The 24,147-nt window shown below is 41.7% G+C and overlaps 3 protein-coding genes and 1 pseudogene across 7 annotated transcripts; 3 read left to right on the plus strand and 1 right to left on the minus strand.

The window, feature by feature from the left end:
• The first annotated feature begins 5,652 nt into the window (after window positions 1–5,652).
• Window positions 5,653–9,758, plus strand: LOC135592591 (CBL-interacting protein kinase 19-like). Its single transcript, XM_065082132.1, has 2 exons — window positions 5,653–7,460; window positions 9,407–9,758. Exon 1 carries the CDS (start codon window positions 6,023–6,025, stop codon window positions 7,454–7,456), a length of 1,434 nt encoding a protein of 477 aa, XP_064938204.1. The 5' UTR covers window positions 5,653–6,022; the 3' UTR covers window positions 7,457–7,460; window positions 9,407–9,758.
• Window positions 9,759–11,892: 2,134 nt separating this feature from the next.
• LOC103997090 (uncharacterized) lies at window positions 11,893–16,684 on the minus strand. 5 transcript variants are annotated; one of them, XR_010479142.1, is made up of 5 exons: window positions 15,111–16,684; window positions 14,163–15,023; window positions 13,969–14,086; window positions 12,241–12,296; window positions 11,893–12,084 (listed from the first exon to the last, which is right to left on the minus strand). XR_010479142.1 is itself a non-coding variant. In XM_018818290.2 (3 exons), exons 1-3 carry the CDS (start codon window positions 16,206–16,208, stop codon window positions 14,048–14,050), a joined length of 1,998 nt encoding a protein of 665 aa, XP_018673835.2. In that variant the 5' UTR covers window positions 16,209–16,684; the 3' UTR covers window positions 13,633–14,047. The 5 variants fall into 5 exon arrangements, 1 of the variants encoding a protein (XP_018673835.2); XR_010479141.1 differs by having other exon boundaries at window positions 11,893–12,296; XR_001975605.2 differs by lacking the exons at window positions 11,893–12,084; window positions 12,241–12,296 and adding an exon at window positions 13,633–13,904.
• A 767-nt stretch (window positions 16,685–17,451) lies between these two features.
• Window positions 17,452–18,646, plus strand: LOC135592592 (uncharacterized; annotated as a pseudogene).
• Window positions 18,647–19,151: 505 nt separating this feature from the next.
• LOC103997091 (trihelix transcription factor ENAP1) lies at window positions 19,152–23,979 on the plus strand. The gene is made up of 2 exons (XM_009418232.3): window positions 19,152–20,394; window positions 23,678–23,979. The coding sequence occupies exons 1-2, from the start codon at window positions 19,512–19,514 to the stop codon at window positions 23,689–23,691; spliced, it is 897 nt and encodes a 298-aa protein (XP_009416507.2). The 5' UTR covers window positions 19,152–19,511; the 3' UTR covers window positions 23,692–23,979.
• The last annotated feature ends 168 nt before the right edge of the window (window positions 23,980–24,147 follow it).

Consider the following 24,147-nt stretch of genomic DNA (forward strand, 5'->3'; position numbering starts at 1 on the left):
GACCAGCATAGAAATATTTGCGTGGACAAATTGGGTCGGGCTATGATTCCAGTCAAACCCGACTAAAAGTCCGACCACCAACATCCGAAGCCTATCTGCTCATAAGCTAATCCAACCATACTTGCAACAAGCATTCCACTGTGGAAATTGGGAGATACGCCGAATGTATACTAAGAACTAAAACAAAATTTAGTACAGTCCAGCCTCGATAATAAAGTTCAGACTCTTTGGATACCCCCAACAGGTAGGAGTGGTGGTGATCTGACTGCAGATGAAACATTTGCATCTCATGTTGGCACCAGACAACATATGAAAGTGAAGACCACCAGGATTATACACTAAGAATCTTATGCTTGAGGAGCTCTTCTTCGGTCACCTTGGGTAGCTCTTGATTAATCATCTTGAAGAATCTTGCACTTTAAAGGAGATCTTCATCAATCATCTTGGGTAGCTATAACATTTGGCATCTACATGGAGCACTGCCCTTTGCTGTAATACCTGTATCTGCCCAATAGACTGGGTAAAAGAGAGGTACAAGAAGTACATTTGTTCCTGCAAAGCGACAAATTGGTCTCAGGCATAAATTTCCTAAAGAGAGAGTGAGAATATTAAACTTTCTTGTTTGACCATCAAAAGTAGGAAGAATCAGCAATGGCACAGAGACAAGTTTCACCGTTGAAGATTGTTTCTACTGATAGGAGTGATTTGACCATAAATGTTGAAGATTGATCAAGCACCTCTCCGAAATCTCCAGTAACTTTGAATGCGTCATGATCTTTTGTCAAACTTTCTGACACCAGACTTCTTTATCTCTGCTTCTCCTCTATTTTGCCGTCTGCAACTCAGAATAGAGAGCCTTCTTATGCACGGATGAAAGATCAAAGGCACTGTCAATGACCAATTTCATCAACCTAGTCACTTTTGTCATATCCAAGAGGGTCAGAAACATCTTTAGTGAAGCAAGTCCCAAAGAATCCTTCCTGTTACACAAATCAGCTCTGAAACTTTTTGCTGCCCTCTTATACACAAGGAACTCGTTTATCTTTTCCTGAAGTAACCCCATAAAACGATACAAAGTGAGATGATAGAAACACGTGAAAAACTGTAGAAAGTTACATGAATGCAGGAGGATATGTAAAAATTCCTTATAGTCATCAAAATCATCCTTATTATTATGGGTCTGCTGCTTCATATATGTTCCTAGTCACTTTCTCTTTGTCACTTCTATCAATACAACATTTTGTTGAGTAGACAAATATTTCTAGTAAATAAACAAAATTATATATGCAGTACTAAATTACACTGAACTTTCATCAATTTATCAATTGGATGACTGCAGACATCATGCGCTATTATGCATATTAGACAAACAGTAAGCAACAGTTTGCCCAATGGCACAACATAGTAGCACATATCAGGATAAAAACGATAAAGAAATCTGACATTAACATTATATGGTTCAATAGTTATCTAGAAAAAAAAGTAACAAAGGCAAACTGGAAAAGGTAAATCTTAGGTCGAGGAAGCTCCTTAGGGCATTCAGCTGATGGAGATGAAGAAACCTACTTAACGAACCACCCTTTTGCAGCTTTAAGTATCATTTTTTGCAGCTTCAACCTGAGTAATCTTTTCTTTTTTTTTCTTTTACAAAGGATAAGTGACAAATATGAGATTCGAGCCTAGGATCTAAAGATGAACTGTTAAAGTCTTTACCAACTATGCTAATCAACACATTCAACCGGAGCAACTTCAGTCACAGATTCAATAACATCCATCAGCATAATACATGACTAGGTCCTGGCGGTGTTCTATCAACGGGTGCTTTCTTAATAGTCAATATTTTGGAATATGAGACAGCAGGAGCTTTCTTAATACCCAATATTTTTTGTCATATTTCCTTGTCCTTACACAGTTAGCCTCCTAAATCGACCCTATATAACCATATATTTATCTTTCAATTATCAAATACTTTGACATGTCTATCAAATACTTCATTTGGACAGGAAAATATGTGAAAAGGAAACTTTGCGGTGATTTTGCATAAATTAGAAAAAGGGTAATTTAGATACTTCGTTGTAGAAAGGGTAGTCAATCCCATTAGACATAAATACCCTCTTCTTCATCCCCCTCTCTTATTCTTCTCCTCTCCTTCTTCCTCCTCCTCCTCATCTTCTTCCTCATATGACAGTGTCAAGGGACAGCGAGCGCGGGCTGGGGGGGGAACAATCGATCGACGGGGAGCATGAGCTGGGAGGCGACGATCAGCGGCAGGGTGCACAAGTGGTGATCATGGGGGATTTGGGGAAGGGAAAAAAAGAAAATGATAAAATCGGAATTAGAGAGGCTGTAAATAATTAAATATTATTTTATTAAGTTTTTAAAGGATTATGAATAGTAAGAGGTTGTCAATAGTAAAGAAGGGCTCTAAATAGTAAGCTCCTGAACTTTAACCTCGGCTCCAACCATAAAACTGCCAATTCTACCACTGCTTAAGATTTTTATCATCCTGTCAAGTCCCACGTTTCACGAATCAAGAAAAGGTATAGTTTCAAATCCACCCGAATCCCCAAAGCCCATAATGTAGAGGATAAAGCAATTCCATGTGCAGCCAGAAAAAATATTGTGATTGAATAGGCAAAATAGAAACATAATCAAGAACACGGACAGAGAGAATAGCTAATTTGCTTGAACAGATTCAAGAATCTTGAACTGAAAAACGAACAAATCAAGAAACCTAAACATCACCTCCGGCTCGGTTGACGTAGGCGGTCTCAGCATCCGCGTGATCCACGATGCACAGCTGCTGCCCGGCAGAGGAGAAAGGGAGATGACGGGGAAGGGCGAAGACCGTAGCATCGCGGAAAGCGGCGGCGTAGGGATCCGAGCGACCGGGCTCCAAAGGGTTTCGTAACTCATGCCATCGCCGCAATGTCGCTCGTGGCGCCTCCAAAGCCGTCTCGTCTTCATCATCCTTCTCTTCCTCCTCTTCCGTCTCGCCCAAGTACAAAAGACGTGCGTGCGATCGACTCGAGGAGGATCGAGACGGGTTCGGGTTCTAATTCAGCATTTGGTCGAGCTAAACCGGTTCGATCTCCGAACGGGTCATCAATGAATGATATCGGGTCAATATTCAAGATCCGATCGATCAAATCAAACACAATTCAATCTCGCATTGGACCCAACACCATAAGAATCCGAGAAGCCGAATACGACAGTGACATCAAGACATGACCCGAGTCCGCTTGTATGTCGAACGAGCTAAGATTGAACCGATAAAACCACAAAAGCATCAAAACGGACCTAATCGACTCCGTCGCTTACTGCTAACCACACTTAACAACACTAAGCTTGAACTAAAATATATATATCTAAAAAATTAAAGGAATATTATCATCTAAATTACTCTAATGTCAATTGGTGTTTATATTTTTCAAATGTATTATAAAGTCACATAAATACTAACGTGATTCTTTTTTTACCACTCCCATCTACACTTGTATATTTCAGTTTACTAATTTGGACATTGGATCATAAAATCTCTCTCGAACTCAATCAGAACTCTCGGTGTTTCCATATCAAAAGTACTTTAGAGAATCCTATACATACGAGTCCAGATTATATTGAATTGATAAGCCAACAACTTTTTTTTTCAACATATAGTTTATAAAAAAATATAATATTTATGAACTGTAAAATAATTATGAAGTCTTTTTTTACACGTGTATCCTCGTGGTATCCACGTATTCAACAAGTACAAATACATAACGTGTATTTTATTTAGAGAGTATATGCTACCTTATCCAAAAATAAAAGGTGGATGATGCGAAGTCAACATCAACGGATCACCGTCAACTTCACATCGTTTCTTCCACCATGTCGTACGTGCTTTATTTCTCTTAATATTCTTTACATTTTTCAGCCAATTTGTTGTAGCTTTGCGTGTCCACCGCATCAACGTTTTTGCACGTCTATTGAAATGAGAATTATTTTGGTACATTAAGAGGTTAATAATTTATGTCACGCCAAATCAGATCCACATTAGATTGATGTCACCTACTTCGTTTGAGAAGAACGAATGCGTATTATATTTGATCATACTCGATGTACAAGCAACGAGTCTTATCGATTGGAAGCTCGTCGTATTCATCTGTGTTTGACTCGATTTTAATTAATGCAATCGAAAGATGAGCTGGATTTGAACTAATAAGACGGTAGTTGTAATGAATTGCTATGTTATCAGAAATATCTTTCATAAAAGTATGTTGTACAAATGGACAGATGACATTTCATGATCATCTAGAAATTGTATGAGTCATAAGAGTGGCATTTCTATTTAATAAAAGCTTGATGAGATGTGGAATTCTCTGCAAACCAACTAGTTTCATGAAAGAAAAAAAAAATTTCAAAAAGTTAATTTATTAGAAAAACATATAAATTGTGATACATAAAATATTTTCTAACGAATTAAGCATCTATCAGTATAAAAATCAAATAACGATAGATCAAAATGAAGATTATATTTTTTTTAATATTATTAAAAAATTTATTTGATATATAAATGGATCATCATCATCATCGGTCCGAAATATCCATCGAATTAGATTCATCTTTTCTTATCATTCTTCTTATTCTTCTTTTATGATTCATAGACCATTATAAATAATAAAATAGAAACTTTAATACATAATCATATATTTTTTCTATTAATTAATACTTATTTTAATTATATTTATAATATATATTACTTAATTGAATAGAATCACACTATCTTACCTAATTGAATAGTGTCACAATCAACATATCCTTCGTCGACATCTCTATTTTGAGGTGTGCCTCAATATCTTAGTTACTAAAGTTATATGGATCCTATCATACTTTTTCAAGATGATATTTTTAAATATTATTAAAAAAATTTATCTGATATATAAACGGATCATCATCGGGTTCGAAAGTTGTAAAGATATCGATTGAACTATACTCGTTTTCTCATCTTTTTTTATCATTCTTTTTATATTTTTAGATTCACATACCCTATAAATAATAAAATAAAAAATTTAATACATAATAATCAAGGACTTTCTTTCTATTGACTAATAATTAATTTAATTAAATTTATAATATATTTTACTTAATTAAATAGGATCATAGCATCTTACCTAATTGAATAGTTACAATCAACATATCCTTCGTCAACTCCTTTACAAGGACATCTCTATTTTGATGATGTGCCTCAATATTATACGAGAAAACACATGAACATGATCCATGGACATTGTAACGTATAATATGAAATTAAAATATATTTTTCTTCTGTATCCCATAATCCAATCCACAAAATAATTTATATGTTTCTCTACAAAAATTCAACCCTGAGATCCAATTTCCATTCAATAGTAGATAAGGGATAATTAAATAAAGAAAAGAGAACACAAATGAGTCGAGGCCAATTCATCTAATCAAATAGATAAGGACAAAAATTAATTGAACCCACAATAAAAATAATCTAATTACCTAACCGTCTTCAGCTCTTCCACCGCAAAAGGAGACGTCGACCACGATTTCGTGGCTTTGTGGAGTTTCGCGCCACCCGCGACTTTAGTTACTGCTCGAGCAACGACTTGAGCAACGACGAGACTAACCTCCTCCCGCCACTCGTAACCTACGCACGCGTCCCCCAGTGCTCACCCGTCAGTGGGGTCCAACGGAAATGTTCGTGCGGCGATGAAATAAGCTTGCACCAAGTATTGAGCCGTTAACGGTCGTCGAGGAGCGTCCGACGACTGCTTCTTTTCCGTCCCTTCCGAATCGAATCGGCCGTCGCCTTCTTCTTCTCCCTCGCAAAGTCACCGCCAACGCCTCTATATGTACCACCCCCGACTTCCACCATTTCCCATTTCCCATTCTATTGTTCTATTTGCTTTACTCCCCAGATTCCTTTCCCCATCGGAGTACGAGCTCCCAAGACAAACAGGGAAGAAGAGAGCTTCGAGGTCGCCATTGGAGGATCAGAGCCTCCGTATCCATGGCAGCAGCCAGAAACCAGCCGGATAAGCGGGCGAGGAAGGAGCCCAAGATCCTCCTCGGACGCTTCGAGGTGGGGAAGCTCCTCGGCGCCGGGACCTTCGCCAAGGTCTACGTCGCTCGCAACGTCCGCACCGACGAGCTCGTGGCGATCAAGGCTCTTGACAAGGAGAAGATCGTCAGGTGGGGGCTCGTCGCGCACATCAAGCGGGAGATCGCCATCCTCCGCCGCGTTCGCCACCCTTACATCGTGGAGCTCTTCGAGGTCATGGCCACCAAGACCAAGATCTACTTCGTCATGGAGTACGTCCGCGGCGGCGAGCTCTTCTCCCGCGTCGCCAAGGGCCGGCTCCGGGAAGACACCGCCCGCCGCTACTTCCAGCAGCTCATCTCCGCCGTGGCCTTCTGCCACGCCCGCGGCGTCTTCCACCGCGACCTCAAGCCCGAGAACCTGCTGGTCGACGAGAACGGCGACCTCAAGGTCTCCGACTTCGGGCTGTCGGCCGTCGCCGAGCAGAGCCGAGGCGGCGACGGCCTGCTACATACCTTCTGCGGGACACCAGCGTATGTCGCGCCGGAAGTGCTGTCGAGGAGGGGCTACGACGGCTCCAAGGTCGACATCTGGTCATGCGGCGTTATCCTCTTCGTGTTGATGGCCGGATACCTCCCGTTCCACGACCGCAATATCGTGGCGATGTACAGAAAGATCTACAAAGGCGATTTCAGGTGCCCGCGGTGGTTCTCGCAGGACCTCGTCCGGCTTCTACGCCGCCTGCTCGACACCAACTCCCGGACCCGGATCACGATCCCGGAGATCATGGAGGATAAGTGGTTCAAGAAAGGCTTCCGCCATGTCCAATTCTACATGGACGACGACCAGCTACACACCCTGGACGATCCCCTGCTGCAGATCGATGAACAGAGCGAAGCCACAACCGCGTGGGAAACCGAATCCGACTGCTCGGTTGTCTCCTGCCCCTCGGCATTGTCCGATGACAGGCGGGCGGCGCGGCAGGGGATGCCGAGGCCGCCAAGTCTCAATGCATTCGACATAATATCCTTCTCCAGGGGATTCGACCTCTCAGGGTTGTTCGAAGAGACCGGGGAGGAGACCAGGTTCCTGTCCAAGGAGCCCGTACCCATCATTATATCGAAGTTGGAGGAGATCGCCAAGGTGGTGAGTTTCACAGTGAGGAGGAAGGATTGTCGAGTGAGCTTGGAAGGCACGAGAGAAGGGGAGAGGGGGCCATTGACAATTGCAGCCGAGATATTCGAGCTCACACCATCAATTGTAGTGGTCGAGGTGAAGAAGAAAGCAGGAGAAAGGGAGGCATACGAGGAGTTCTGCAACAAGGAGCTGAAACCTGGGTTGCGGCACCTCGTCTACGAGTCGATCCACGCAACCAAAGCTGCTTCTCAACAGTGCCCTAATTAAAAAGGTAAATTCCTCTTCTTCTCACTTACAACGTTCTTTACAGTAGATCCCACAGATTTGCTGTTTACTCTGCTACTACATTTGATTCCTGTCTCAACTTGATCTTAGTGTGAGAAATTAAACAAAGACGAAGGAAACTGCAATATGTGCATGACCAGAGTACCTTTAAATTTAAATGATAAAAGTCAGGATCTGTAGCTTATATATGTGATCATATCATGTGCATTTTCATTTTTCTAAACTTTTCTATGGTTGTTGAGATAGTGACTTATTTCTTCACACACCAAAAAACAAAAACAAAATGATTTAACTTTATAACTATACTTTAGTTGAAGAACTCAGTTTCCTTGTAATTGGACAAGTCCTTTGTAAATCATATGGCAGATCCCAAATGACAGCCTAGAAAATCAATTGGAATTTTATGAATAAGCTAGCTTAATATCTTATTTGATTTTGGTTTCACAATAAAGTATTAGAGCTCAGAGATTCCACTTCTTTTGTTTAGCCAGACTGTTCCCAATGGTTATGACTTAACATGAGTACAATCTTGGAATTGGTAAAACCAGTGTAGTTCTGGGGATGAGAAGTAGCTACATGAACATGCAAAACTCAAGTGGTTATCTGGGGAGTTTTTGGTTATTGAAAACATGAAAGAATAAAAGCTCCAAGCTTTTGAAGTTGATAAAAAAAAAAAAAAAGATTCATAGTAAATGCATTGCCACCATCAAGAAACATGGTTTCTTAACTGAAAAGTAATCAGTATTCTATTAAAACATTAGGGAGAGGTTCCTGGCAAAAGGCATCTCTTCAATGTTGTTTCTTCTTGGACATTAGTGATTATGCTAGGACACATGTGGACAAGGAAACACACACTTAAACATTATCATGATTTTTATGTAGTATTGTGACTCTGTTCTGTGACCCAACTACACAGATATGATAACATTAATGGAAAAGAAACATCATCCTAATCACACATATTTCTGGTTATTCTTTCAGAAGCAACACATGGCTTTTCTTGTGTTTAGGCACAACATGGTAACACAAACCAGTGAGAAAACTTGTGCATATTTTGATTGTTCAAATAGGGTTTATATTTCCTTATGTTTTTTTTAATGAATATATTGTTAATACTTGATTGCATTCTAGACTTGATAATTTGAACTGTCCTAGTTATTTCATTTATCTCATGACTCTTTTAAGCTATGAGCTATACAGTTATGCTGGGCTCACAGGATTCCTCTCAAAGGTTCAACACTGGTTATTTTGAGTGTCACAATTTCTAAATTAAATGAGGGAACTTTGTATATAGTTAGTAGACCTATGGATTTTTGAACATACAAGTTAGAGAGTACAATTTTTTTCTTCCAACTTGTACAACATTAATGTCTTAATGAGATTGTATGTTTGTAGTGATTGTATAACTTGGCATAGGAAATGAGCAAGAAAAGTAATAACATTCAATTGCTACTTAAACAAGTTGCTTCAGCAAGCAAAAGACAGAACAGCCCCCGATCAGTTGGCCTTTTGCTTATATTATCTGCTCTTTTGTGGACAAAATGCATCATTAAGGCAGTGGAAATATGCAGAAAGAGTTTATCTCAGTTAAAAGATTTTACTTTTGAGAGCCATACGGGTTATTGCATGAGTGTATGAAGTTCATTCCATCAGAAACACCCATTAAATCATTATACTCTTGCTATAGATTCCTTGGTGTCGAGAGTATAATTCTTTTGTGTTGCTTGAGTGCATCTGAAAGAATCAGAACAAAGTGACAGGTTGTATGGAGAATGTATCTGTGTCATTCTTGTCTACAATAGATTTTTTTCTTCGAAAATAAATCTGACAGTGTATGTTATCTTCTTATCCAACTATTTCCCATCTTCTTAACTTACTATTTAATATTAGATAATTACGGACTTCTAAATAACTTCATTCTGTTATATTCAGGAAATGTTTATTGAAGGCCTTTCAATCTCAGAGCTTGGGTTGCGTGTAGCTGGTGAGGTTTTATGAGTTACCCATTCATTCGAACTCGAGCACAGGCCGTTCAGGTGACCCATTTTGAGTTACCCCGTCGGAACGAGCTCTCCATATCAAAGAACTACCAAGCTTTGGGAATACTACTCGTATGATGTTATAATGTGGTATAATCAATCCTTGTGATGCTAATTCTAATTCATTCATATGCGGAGAATGCCTTGATAATTCTTTTTTTAATGAGTGTTTCTTTTGCTATTAATGCTGATTGCATCAATCTATGTAAATCCGAAGTATTCTTAGTGTAAGGATTTTATATCTGATAATTGTATCATCTTTTTGTCTACTTTGGATATAATTCCATGCTGTCTAAGTCAAAAACAAGAACCAACAACAAGTTTCTGATAGCTATGTCATGAATAAGATATTTAAAAAAGGTTAAGAAATTAAACAGAAACATAAGATATATCTGAAGACATGGAAAAACAAAAGGCTAATAAATAAACTCCAATAACTTAATACACTATGCATTGAAGAAAAAGAAAACAGCAACAGGGGAACACTGATTATTATTATTATTTTCTTTTGGTTATTTGTTTTGTTTAAGATTTAGGAACCAAATTGCAGCTGGAATTACTTCATATGAAAATTCATGTTCTTATTTAAAGACTCAAAAAATTAGCAACTACCGAATTATTGAAGAAGACAGACAAACTGCAACAAATCATCCCCCACATGACCAGTGGACTTCCTACGAGAGCAGGCAAATCAGGGAAAACACTACATCAAAAAGACTTGATACTGCTTACCTGAAAACATGCCATGCGTCACCATCCGCATGATTCGGTGCTTGTGATGCGAATGATGAAATGCCCCGTCTACCTAATAAACCTGTAGACAAAGGAACTATCAAAGAGGACAAAGTTAGGTCTCATGTCACTGCATTACTTAAGTGAGACGTCTTCCCTTGACAAGCATGATGTGAATAAAAATCCTAATGCTCACAAGCAGCCAATGGACTTCCACCGACCATTGAACCAAACCTCATATTCCACTAATCATGCATGCCCATGCCCACCATTATATATCTAACTGGCACGAGGACACTACATCCGGACACAATCTCACTTTTAATAGTAACAAACTTCAGAATACTTGCATAGAACAATCAGTCCATCTAGTATATCTACCAAAACCAGAAATTGATGATCAAACACCTCTGCTGCTCTGAAGTGTTCTTGCAGAATGCACACCTCAAGAAAGAAATATATGTGGCGGGTATAGGTCAACCTAGAGCTTCAATATAGAAATTGAAGCACCTTTTTGCAAGCAGAAATTTTCTAGATAACTTGCAAATGTATTATTCTAAAGGAACTGAAACCACAAGATTGCAGGAAGAGACATGACATAATTGGCTCAGAAAAACATCTGCCATGATGACAAAAGGTTGCCCTATATTCACCTGAAGAAACAAAGAGTTGACATCAAATCCAACCTAAATGGAGACAAGATAGAAGTGCCATATGCATTGCACAGAAAGGCCACTCATCTTTGCAACCACTGCCTAGGCTTTTATATTAATTCAACAGGTCACTGGATTTGTGGCTAATTTATATCAAGTGGAAAATAGAACAATGGCAGAAAAGAATATGATTATAATGGTTTGTCCTAATGATATTGCCATATGTAGCAATAGGAGGTCACTACAACAATATTAGACTGACTTGTGCATAGGGATGTTGCTGAAAGAATTCTTTTACTAACTCAAACCAGTTTTCACAAGACTCAAGATGGAGTTCTGTGTCAAGCCTTTGGAAAACATTTCCCATCCTCAGTGCCTCTAACCTCTCAACTCATAGACAGAACCAACATTGACATACCTCTAAGGCACCAACCTTAAATGAATAATTATAGGACTATTTTAGGAACACCTTCCGATCAAGGAACAACTAACAAATTCATAATCAGGTAACTGATATATCGCATTGTAGTTAACATCAGAAGCTGCATAAGTATACAGCCCATCAGATCATTTACTCTAGCAAATTCATCAATACAAATCCAACATTTTGTAATGACTAATCTACAAACAGTTGTCCCTTACTGAACTCAGACAATCCATTTTAAAGAGATGACACAATTGTAACATCATTTTAATCATGAACTGCCTCACCGTGGCACAGGCAGATGCTGCAAAAATTGCACATGACACAGTAGTACACTCACCTATGGTGTGCCATGTCATTTCTGTTACTGGTCCATGCAGAACTTGAATCTTACATTGAACAGGCTGATACCACACCCTATGACAATTTCTCAGAGAGCACCTACTGCATATGGGGCAGCACAACAAGGTTGATCCTTGACTTAAAATACAGCAAAAATTAGATGATATGGCTTCATCACACCAACCAACAGTTGAGTCTGTTTTCGAAAAACAGAAGAAAAGATTCATCTCCTAGAAACCATTTCCAGTGCATATAAATTCTTGAAAAAAGAAATTGGATCGATGCATCCAATTAAGTTATTATTTTGTTAAGGCCATTTTCTACACTCAAACAAAAGACAAACCATTGACACATCATGACCCCTTAATCATGCCAATCATAAAATCCTTCTTTTAGCTCATCTGTTCTATGATCCAAGACCTGATGTGAAATTAAAGAAACCAAGAAAAATTTAGAAAAGGAAACTTAACTGCCTCATTGAACTGAAAACGGAAACCAAATTGTAGACAATTGATCAAAATTTTAATAAAATAACAACCACAATGGTAAGCACATCTTCTTTGACATGCAGCCCACCTGCCTTCTCAGCTCAAATTTGTAACATCACAGTATCTTTGAAAGGAACTCCTTCACTAGCCACAATCAAATGCTACCAACATTAAAAAATGAAAGGGGAAAATAAGCACTAAACTGCAAGATTCACAAAAAGAATAAAAAATAAAATGGAATACAAGAGAATAGATGAAAATTGAAGAAAGTAAACAATACTAGTCCAGACTGCAGCACAATATACTAACTTGCGACCTGTTTTTCTTTTTTTTACTGAATGGAGAATTTCGTAAGAGACAAACTATTGGTCCAGAGAAACATTTTATCCATATTAATACCATTGATTGCATAATGAATCCTAATTGTCACTCCCTTGCTTTAGAAATCATCCTCTTCAGAATCTAAAGAGCTACTCTATAGAGTATAATCTTTTTGTGTTACCTTCATTTGCACTCTTTCATGTAGATGCACTTGACCCTAGTATCGGCTACTTGGATGTTCCTTGAAACATCAAGGAGACAGATGACATGAATTCATCCATTGGCCAATTGATATCTTCTTATCATATATGATCATGTTATTTCTAAATACAATTCATCAGTCCAACAGAAACATTTAAGGTCTAATCGGCTGGTCAGAACTGATACGTAGATCCACAGAGCAAATATAGCTGATACACAAGGAAGATGCTGGTACATTAGCAACATGTCTACATAGACAAAATCTATGAGAAGCAGCTCTTACAAAAAATCTGACAATGAAGGGCTTTCAGCAAGCTTATGGAATCTAATTCAGACTGCATGATGCATCCAAAAACCAGGCTCTCTTTGTGGTCAAATGAGATATGAGATCATAAACTTCATCAATATACAATTTGTGCTGCTTTCTTTCAGAATTCTAGTGAACCACAACATAAGACATCTTACAGGTTAGTACTAAAAATAATACTAACCTGGTATGACTCTGAACAGATTCCCTCATAGATAGACGTAAAACACATACTAAAACCTCAATCTTCCTTCGCATTTTTTCTTCTTGATGGTCTACAAAGCATTTGCTATTTGAAAAAACCGACAAAATATCCAAGGATCCTCAAGAGCTTATAAATAAAAAACGTTATACTTGACGCATGTCCAATTACCAAGAAACTGATCGTTTGAACTTGCATCTGCTATCATGGATAACATGGGTTATTGTTCAAAACAATGTACTTATTTCTGTTGCTTAAGCAAGCCCAAGAATTGTTCATGATTCTTGGCAACTGATATGTGATGATCAGCTATAAGATTTCTTTAACACTGACCAGCCAAAAAATTAAAATTCTCCATCACACATCATTACTGAGCAAATAGTCTACATCAAAGGTGAAAAGAATAAATCATATGTCTATCAATAGAATGCTTAATAATACACAATCAATCCATCAAAACATATAATATTACATTACATTCATAATGTGTACACCCAGTTGCAACTTGCAACTGACTTACAACAACATGCTTATTGCACTATAGTACAATTTGATTAACCTATGATAAAGACAATTGCTGAGTCATCATTTTCATTAAATTGTGCAATAAATTAAATATTGCTAACTAGCTATAGCTCAAATTACATGCAGCATAAGCAGGGAAACAACATGGCAAGTGCACTTGAGATTACCGAAGGGAGCCAAGAAGAGCCCAAGCCACCTATAACTATAAATAGTTAAATATAAAGGAATGAAACATCCAGTCAAAATTAAATTATGTTTACCTTTTAGCTTCTCATCATCTGGGTTCACAGTTGCAGTAGAACATGAGTGTGCTTGTGTGAGTAAGAGTAAGTTCACAACTCAAATTTCTGACTTTGGAGATTCAGGTTTTGCCAACACCTAGAAGGATAGACTGATTAAGCAATTATGAAATCTCAATTAGATCATAAATATAGATCTATTCAGAAAGGAATACCTCAGCAAACCGAATCTGGCGATGTCGTGGTTTCGAAGGTTTAATAGTTGTTTCTTGAATCACATCAATTGAGGATACATGCAAGGTTTGTTTCCTAGGATGAAGTTGAATGCCTAGTAATGACTGGGGAGCTGGATTTTTTGATGCAACAGAAGGCAATGTACGAGAGAGCCAGGACTCAGATGGTGATTTAGGCAATGGTGGAGGCAGGAGTGACTGCAAAGGATTTTGGTTACTCTTCAGATTTGGTGGATCACTATCTTTGTAACCATGTTTGAGGTCAGTATCACCATTTATATACCCATGATTCAATTTTTTTAAAGTGAAAGGTAAAACAGGCTCAGCAACATTGCAGACTTCCGGATGCAATGCATCCCTTTCATGAACTTTGGCAACTAAACTTTCTTCCATTCTCTTACTTTCTGTACCAACCTCACCGGAGCTCGTCATACTTCTAGTGTCTTTGACAGTATTGAAAGAACTTGACTTTGAATCTGAAGATCCCAGCCTATTCTCTACATCCACATAAAGAGTTTTCTCCAGTGCAGGGCTCATGGTGCCTGAACCCAATCGGCTGCTATGATTTATTTCCCAGTGGACCTCAACGACTTTCTCACCCACATCAGAACCATCAGCCTTACTACTCTTGCTTTCTCTGCTTACAACTCCAAGAGGACCCTTCTCTTCATGAAGTGATGTTGGAGGGCCTTCACTCTGATAAGGAGATGTTACTGAATGTTGATAGGGAGAGGAGCCATCAGGTGTCAGGGAATCGGATTCACTCCTGAATCTACTCAGTTCTGCCACTTGTGCTTGATGTTCCTGCTCCAATTTGTGCCTAAAAACAGCTCCCCATGAAGGCTAAACATGAAAATGGCAAAATCACAATGATTAATAATAGGTGAAAAAAAATTCAAAAGAAATCCCATATATATACTAATAATTTACCTCCTCTTCAACTCGACTATGAGACAAGGGATGCATGTTTCTTATCTGGGGGTTTCCAGTTCTCCCCCTTGGTGGCCTGCGCAGGTGTCGTTGTACCTTCATAACTGGAACAGGATTTAGAAGACAAAAGGAACTCTTTAAACAAAACTTTGGAAGCAAACCACAAGCTTTCGATGACAAATTGCCAGCATCCTGATAGTATTCCTCATCTTCCTCATCATCATCATAGCTATCCACTTGTTCTAGCTCCTTAGCATAATGCGGTACGTAATCAGGCTTGTTCTGGTAAGGAATAGGAGCAGGCCTCCTATTATCGCTAATTAGGACCCTATCGGCAGGCTTTATAGCCTCTCGTGGAGGGGCAGTTGCTTTCCTGAAGGCGTACTGAGGTGATTCGCAAGCCATGGCCTGGGCAGCGGGCAAGAACCTCTCCAACATGAAGTCCCGGACTGGGGGGTCCTTCGGAAACCTGCCTGAGAGCTTGGCTGCTTCTGGGACTCCACTGAGGCCACTGACACTGCAATTCATGAACATGGAGTCGGTTCGTGATAGCGTATCAAGCGCATCGGAGAAGGCATCATTGTCATCGTCATATTCTTCTACTTCTTCTTCGCGGTTGTCCACCGCCAGAACGGGCTGGTGTTCTGGCTTCTTCCCTACCTTCTCTTCCTTGTCCACATTCTCTCCCTCTACAATCTTAGGATCGTCTTTAGGGGACTCGGAGGATCTGGCAGTGACATAATCAGAGGCAAAGGTCACAGCTTTACGAGTTCGGACGCTATTGCCAGGCGGCGGCTTTGGCGCCACCAGAGGTTTCACATTGGAGGAGCGAACCGACCCGTCCTTGGGCTGGCCGGGCGTCTGTTCCCAGACGAAGGGGACGACGCCAGGGACACGCACGGGGCCCGACTTCAAATCCGACTTATAGAAAGGCAACGACGACCTTCTCGGCGGCGGAGGCCGTTGATCGCCCTCCTCCCCATTGGATACGGGCGGAGTCGGAGAAGACGCCGCCACCGCTCCCGCTGAGAATCTCCGGACGGAGAGGAGCGGGGCATCCAAGTCGATCTTCTTGTCCTCCATCAGATTCTTCAGCATCTCTACGCAACGACCGGTATCCGAACCCTAATCCTTCTCCACCCTATCGATCCTACCCCAACAGAGCGGCCAAACTATCACCAAATCATTCCGCTGTTTCAAGGAAACCGTCCGCTAGATCAGATAACCTTTGCAATCGTCTAAAACATCAAAAATTCCTTCCCCAAATCTCAAACATACATCAAAAGAAACAAAAGAAAAAAGACGAAAGGGGAGAAGGAATCGTTCAGGACTCGACAACGAGGGGGAAAGAAAAGAAAAGGAGAAGGGAAAGGGGGCGAGGAATTGTTTGAGATGGAAGCGAAATATGGGCTTTCTTCTCTCCCACCTCTTCCTTATACGAGACACGTCGAGAACGAGCAAGCCGAAAGCGCTGCCGGTAGAAATCGAGGAAGTGAGCGATCTACTGTGAAGTGTTCGTGGAACTAATCGTAAACTTCTGGTAGCGATGAAGACGACCGCCCCACTACTCCGTTTCCCACATTTCTATCCCCAAACCCTTCTCAGCCTACGTGGCTCTCCTCTGGTGCCACCGCTGAGGGTGAATTACTGTCGGTGGATTCCACAGGACGTGCGTTAGCTGCCTTTCCTTTTTCGTGCCACGAATGGTTTGGCTTCAAGAATATAGTCTTCGGATCGTGTGTCAGCATGTTGCTTAAGAAGTTAACTAGTGTCATTAATTATTGGTCAAAGATTAACGTAGCCAAGTGCATTCTTGCTTAATAATTAAACCGTATACCAATATGTCTCGAACCCGATTTAGTATTTGTATTTAATCTAATAAATGAATACCTTAATCTAGATTAAATTAAATCATGATATTATAATAAATCCGATATGCTGAGAAGGTGCATATGAGCTAATGATAGAAGGGCAATTAAAGGAGCACATCACGCGGACCTCGGCGTCGGATGAAGCAATCGTGTCATCGTATAGTTACTCTTGTCGGTCGCGGGCTGCTGGTCACCGTTGACCGTTGACAATTAATAGTTCTCAGGTTTACGTGTTTGCCTACCGTGGTTGGGTCAACCTCAGGAGCCTTACCCAAACGTCTCAGCCCGGACCACGTGCTATTGGGTCGAACCGTGTTCCGGGTCGAAGAACGCGGTGGCATCACAAGATTCGGCCCACGCATCTCAAAGCATGATCAGATCATAATTTAACGTAGCGTTTGTCGATCACGTACGGTTAAAACAGAGCCTTTCACTCATCATTTACTGTGTCTCGGCAGGGGTTCGACGAATTGGTTTGGCCACATCCATGGGACCAAAAGCACAAGCTGTATTTGTCATGGTGGCTGAGTTGGCCGACGTTGCTCCACATATCGACTCGAGCCAGTCCATTTGCCGGCACGTTTTGCGGTCCTCATGCGGTCGCTTTGCGGTCCTCACGGTGGCTGCCGACCATGTTCAGCATGCAGACGCAGCAAGCGACGTGAGCGGTCTTCGTCCGCGCACCATTGTAGACTGGTCAGAGGAGGTTTATCCCGGACTCGCACTAACCGATGAATGCAGAAGAACAGTCACGAAGCTCATCCTTCCAACTATGAAACCATGAAAAGGATTACCTCTCTCGCATCCATTTCTTTCCTTTCTGGCTTCCTTTCTCTGCTTTCTACTGCACTGAATCGTAGACGGAGTTATAGGGCAGTCGAGAAGGAAGGGGCGAGGAGAGTACACACTGAGATGGTCACGAGGGACGCCATCAGGTGCTGCGTCTCCTGCATCCTCCCATGCGGCACGCTCGACGTGATTCGGATCGTGCACGTGAGCGGCCGCGTGTAGGAGATCAGCGGCGCGGTTACCGCAGGTGACATCATGCAGGCGTTCCCGAAGTAATGTTCTCCGGAAGCCGCCGCTCTCGGCGTTATTGGGCGGCGTCGAAGCACCGAAAGTCATGACACTGCCGCCGAATGCTGATCTCGAGAGAGGGAAGATATACTTTCTCGTGCCTGTGGCGTTGCCGGCGCCGGAGAAGGCCCGGTCTGATGCAACGGCGACGAGGAGGAGGAGGAAGAAAGAGGAGAGAGTAATGTGACTGCAACCGATACGGCCGTGCTTCTTAACGAGAGGTATCTGTCGGAGATCCTTTCGGAGAAGGTGTCGAGCTATCGGGACTTGCGGCGAGGAAGAGCTGGGATGTGGCGACTGCACTTGGCCAGCGTCTCTGAGGGTTCAAATGAGCTCTAAACATGCCGCTCTCTTGCTTAATTTCTTATCTCTCTTTCATCAAGCGTTTTTTGGGCTTCTTCATGAGGTGATAGTTGTCCATAGAAAGATACACTTACTCGGCTTCTCTTACGTTCGTCTTTCGTTCCCATCTCCTTCATGGATGACCGACATGAACGATCAATTGCTTTGACAGTAAAGGCAATTAGAAGACCCAAACTAGCCCGGTAAAAGCGTGTCCAAGCAGTTGCTTATGTCAGAATGAATGTGGATAATGTAAGAACTCATTAACTACCATTTATAACAGATGGCAGCAGTTGCTCACGTGCGGTCTCAGAACGGTGGGGCCCGCTGGTCCTTGATGTCCCGTGTCTCGTCTCTCTTCGGTGGCTTTCCGCGCCTTTCCCTCCTGCGGTGTCGTCCGCGACCCCAAAACAAGCCGACGACCGGACCAAACGCCCACCCCCTTCACCAACCCCATAACCCACCCACAACGAACGGCGAGAAAGTAACAGCTCAAGCCCCTCCACCTTCTCTCCGTGCGTGCGCGTGGCGACAGGCGACGCAACCGAGGCTCTCGAGTTCATCTAACCCCCAGTTTCCGACTCTACCCCCTCCGTCTCCTGCGTCGTCGACGCTCTTCCCTCCCGTCTCCTTCCCCTTCTTCCGGGGGTAATTGCGTAATCTTGTACGCCACCGCCTGTCCCCGGTGTGCCTCGTCCTTATCCCCTCCTCTCCGCGACCGAAAAATAATTCTTCCGTCCCCCGCCCGCCCGCCCCTCTCCATTATTTCCCCCGTCAACGACACCCGCGCCCGCCCCCCAAAACCAACGGCGGTGATGCCCCGTCGCCACGATGGACCCCGCGCCCCGTCCATCACTGACGCCATCCCCTCACACGTCGGCGCACGCGTCTCGCCCCCCGGCGACTTCCAACCCCCCCTTTCCTCGCATGCCCCTCACGTGCCACCCCTCGCCAGCCGGCGTCCCCTTCTCGCCGCTCTCTCTCACCCCCTCTTTTATTTCGCCCCCTTTCCCCCTCCTCTCTTTCCGTCGACAACACGACAAGGGAGGGGGAGAGAAAAATAGAGAAGGCCAGGGATTAGGGCTGGATCTGAGGTAGATTTGGGTGATCGATGATGATGGAGGGGAGGGAGACGGCACCGTCGCGGCCGCCGAACCCGGCGCTGCCGTACCGGGAGGACTGCTGGAGCGAGGGCGAAACATCGGAGCTGGTGGACGCCTGGGGCGACCGCTACCTAGAGCTCAACCGCGGCAACCTCCGCCAGAAGCATTGGCAGGAGGTCGCTGACGCTGTCAACTCTCGCCGCGGCGCGTCCGGCCGCCGCCCGCCGCGCACCGACGTCCAGTGCAAGAATCGGATCGACACCCTCAAGAAAAAGTACAAGATCGAGAAGGCCCGGATCGTCACCGGAGGGGGCCTCGCTGCCGCCGCCAGCCAGTGGCCCTTCTTCTCCCGCCTTGACACCCTCATCGGATCGTCAGCCGCTGCCGCCGCTGCGCTGGCGAAGAAGCCTTCCCGCTCGCCTCCGCTAGCCGTGCCACTCCCCTACCACCGCAAGGGTTTCCCCTTGCCGGTTGCTGCCGCCGCGGCCGTCCGGCCGTTGGACCTGAGGGAGAAGCGCCCGGCGGCCACTGCCTTCTCCGTGGACGACTCGATCTTTCGGCGGGCGGCCGCTGCTGCAGCAGCGGCAGAAGATGATGACGATGACGAGGACGACGATATGGGGTCGCCTTCTGGTTCGTCATCCAGGTCTGCACGGGGTTGGAGAAGGGCTCGGGACAAGGAGGGAGATGGAATCCGTGAGCTGGCGAGGGCGATAGAAAGGTTCGCTGAGATGTATGAGAGGGTGGAGGGTGCGAAGCAGCGGCAGATGATGGAGCTGGAGAAGAAGCGGATGGAGTTCTCCAAGGAGCTGGAGTTCCAGCGGATGCAGATCTTTATGGATTCACAGGTCCAGCTTGCAAAGATTAAGCGTGCTAAGCGATCAGATACTGGTAACCCAGCTGGATCTTTCCTCTTCTTACCCTGTTTCCATTCTTGCTTGTTTGATTGCTAGGGTAGATCGTGAATCAATTTTGTTTTTTTTTCGCTAATTAAGAGTATTTTCTTATTCCATTTCTCTTTTGATCCTCTAATTGTCGTTTGTGTCAAGACACATTAGTTATATGTGAAGGTTGTCTACGGATGAGTTTGGGATGGAGCTATTATGGAAAGAAGACCACTTGATGCATATTGATTGGCTTTCCTTTTAGCCTTATGTTCGTTTTGTATCCATGATATCTTCATATATAATTCATTAAGTTAGCAACTTAAGCCCCTCGACTCACCTTTTAGCATGAGTGTAACAGGATTGAACTTATCACAATTTAGCATATGATGTCATAAGATATCTAGTTTTAAGTAAGCTCTCATTTGATCTTATGAAATATGTAGTATCCTCTAGCAATCTGATATTGTCGGTCAGAGCTAGGAGGAATCGAAAGATAAGGCAACAATGTAAAGGAGTGACGAAATTCATGGACAATCTGATTTAGCATATTGTCTTTTCTTCTTGTTTGGAGCTGAGAATGGTGTGAGTGAGAGGTTAAAGTTACTCAGAATGACTTTAGAAGACAACAGACCCACATTATTTACTTGTTCTTAGGCTGGATAAGAGATTATAAAGTTCCAAGTCGGAATGGCAGAACAGCATTTGTATGTAGAAATGTTTTACTTCAGTTTTATAACTGCAGACTTGATTTATTCATGCCATTATGCTGCATAAGCACTCTTAGAAGAGCATTTGATAATTCAAATGTCATGTTTGCTGGTCTCTACGAACTGAGCTTTTTTATTTGCAAAAAATGACAGAGCAAAGAGATAAATAGTCGGCTACAATTTGTTAAATACACCATAGTAAGAAGTACATGGTTGTTGTTGATGTGCTTAATCATATCAACATATTTCTAGCTTCCTTCCATCTGACGAGCTAAACAAAACTGGAGTGTATTTCCAGCTAAATTTTTTCAGTGCCTACCTTGGTCTCTGATTGCCAATCTCTTTAGTAACATGTAGATGATGGATGTCAGATAGAACTGGATTGTGATAAAAAAAATGAACTATAGGAAAAGAAGAAGCTAAGATTCATCAAGTTTGCTATCTTAAATGAATTTTCCCCTCATATTTTTCTGAGACATGTATATGTATGTTCTATGAGGAGGCATGATTAGGTTTGTCCAATTTGGAACCAATGATAATAAAATGGCTTCAAGACCAATATAATTTACATTCACACCAACAGTATTGCTGTATATGCTTATGAGGAATTGTCTGATTAATTAGTTTAAAGTCCATCTGCATTGGATGAGAAAAATATTGAAATTTGCATATCAGGTTAAGCCTGAGTAGGACTATGAAGGTCTGTTATTTCTGTTGATGAATTGATCTGTCATGGGCCAACCTGAAATAGTGCATTTTGAGTGAATAACTGGAGGCACCCTGCACTTCTTTCAGCTTATCTCCTTGATTTTTGGCCACGACATTGTTCTTCAAGTGTTTATATTTAGATTTTTTTTTGGATTTTTTTGCTATTATAAATCCTCTTATGTTTTGGTTTAGACTATGCAATCAACACAGTAAACAGTTTACTAAATGTGTCAACTGGCTCCCAGTTGGTTTAACTGCATTCAATAATTGAATTCTTAGGACTTGAAATTAGAATAGTTGCTTTTCTGAGTTGTATCTGCTTCTTGTCATGCCTTCACTATGTGGCAAATTCTATTAATCAGATCAATAGGATGCTTTTATAGAACTTCTTCCTAGATTGCCAATATTAGCTCCACTTCTTGAATGCAAGTTTGTGCAACTCTCCTTTTCTTGTTATAATCCTAACCAAGAGCCAAAACTGCTGGTATCTAGCTTGTTTTAGATGTATTCATCTAAAACCTCATAATATAAACATGACTTTCAACACAGACTAGTTCATGATGGATGTGGTTCTGTGCTGAATACCTGTTCCTGCAATGTTCCTCCTAATGTAGGCATACTGTGAAGTGGTTCTAGGGTTCTAGCCTTACGAAGCAATAATAACTCATTATTTAATAATGTAGCATTGTTATTTCTACCATGCTTTCACAATACCCATTTACTTTTGTAGAGGTTTCTTACTTTGGAATATTTTCATGGTTTTCAATTTCAAGGTTCGTTATACCATAGTGTACCGCCCGGTATACGTGGTACATACCGGTCTGATAGAGGGCTGGTATAGGTGGTACATACTGATCTGTTAATACATTTCATTGTACAGTGTGTCGATACCTTGGTATAGGTTGGTATGTATTGTACCAATGGTTGGTCGGTACATTGGTGTGAACCAGCAAGGCAGACCGTACTTAATTTCATATTCATCACAAAAGTTTTGTGAAGCCAAATAATACAATAGCCAGCAATAGCTTTGTGGAGCTAAACAATATAATAAGTCTCTTGCTATGATTTAGAGGGATAGGTTCAGTTAGCCCTATACTTTTCGCCACTGCTCCATAAAACTATTGTCAACTTGTATTTGAATTTTTGTCCATGCACTGCCTGCATCTTAGCTGTAGCATTTCCTTTACTGATCAGTGTGATATTTGGAAATCACAAAATTGAACATGTCTCTTATTTTCTCATTCTAAGTTATATGATATTTTGTATATCTATATGTTGGGGGAGTTGTCCTCTGTTAAGGACATGTTGATGACTTTTATTTATCAGTCTAGCTCACTTTAGTAAACAAATCACCTTACTTTATTTTGTGTCCATAGATTCTTATAATATTTAGATAAATCGTTCCTGCTGTTGTAATGTATGTATCTCGGATACAACACATTTGAGAAGACATCATTCTTACTCTCTTAGTAGCTATGGTTCTTTATGATTGTTGACTCAAACCAAACGTTTCTGCAAGATCTCGAGTAACAGAATGTATAATATTAATTCCCCATGCTGTTGCTTGCCAAAGAACGGTGTCGTGCTTTGCAGGCAGCTTATTCTGCCTCCAAGAGAGAGCTGGATTCCAAATTCGAAAAATCCTAGTTTTTTCTTGTAATTGTCAAAATTTTGTCATACAATGTTGAGAAAAGTATATTGTTTTCCTGATGTTGAGAGAAATAAGACAGAACATTGTTGTACCATGTCTTTTAATGATTTAGATTGTTATGATTACTGATTAAAGTCCGAGCTCTCATTGATTTTCCTTTCTTGTAATTCTGCTTGACCAGCGGTTCTGATCTGATATTTCTTGTACTTCTCATGTTGCAGACGGTTACATGTAGATCGCAGTCAGTGAGTTGTGCCACTACTTGGATGCATGCCGAACCCATGCAACTCCATCTTCATCCTGAATTGGATGACACGTTTGACATAACACTACCAGTATTCCTAAAGAGTTAGTAGCTGGTTCTGTAAGTTGACATGACACCATTGTGTTTTGTTTGTGGGCCCAAATATCAGTGACTCTAAAACCCTTTCATTAGTTAGGTGGCAGAAGAGGTAGAAGTTGATGCATTGTGAAACATTGTGTCTGTCGAGATTCCAGAACATAAATATTCTTATTCGCATGATTGCATGGGGTTATGAACACAAAGCTCGTCATCGTTGCTCGCTCGATGCTGCTTTTACACCAATCTGGCTGTGAGTCATCTACATCTCAACGTATTCTTCTTCTTGTTCCTTTCTTGTTTTTGGATGAACAATCGAGGAATTCCTTCAGTTTTGATACTAAGACATAG

Source organism: Musa acuminata, chromosome BXJ1-9 (assembly GCF_036884655.1).
Source record: "Musa acuminata AAA Group cultivar baxijiao chromosome BXJ1-9, Cavendish_Baxijiao_AAA, whole genome shotgun sequence".
Taxonomy (NCBI): Eukaryota; Viridiplantae; Streptophyta; class Magnoliopsida; order Zingiberales; family Musaceae; genus Musa; species Musa acuminata.

Coding starts and splice junctions, on each gene's coding strand:
- LOC103997091 (XM_009418232.3), top strand. CDS start 19,512: ATGATGATGGAGGGGAGGGAGACGGCACCGTCGCGGCCGCCGAACCCG.
- LOC103997090 (XM_018818290.2), bottom strand. CDS start 16,208: ATGCTGAAGAATCTGATGGAGGACAAGAAGATCGACTTGGATGCCCCG. Junction 15,024..15,110: donor ATAGTCGAGTTGAAGAGGAG/GTAAATTATTAG, acceptor TTTCATGTTTAG/CCTTCATGGGGAGCTGTTTT. Junction 14,087..14,162: donor GCCAGATTCGGTTTGCTGAG/GTATTCCTTTCT, acceptor CTATCCTTCTAG/GTGTTGGCAAAACCTGAATC.
- LOC135592591 (XM_065082132.1), top strand. CDS start 6,023: ATGGCAGCAGCCAGAAACCAGCCGGATAAGCGGGCGAGGAAGGAGCCC.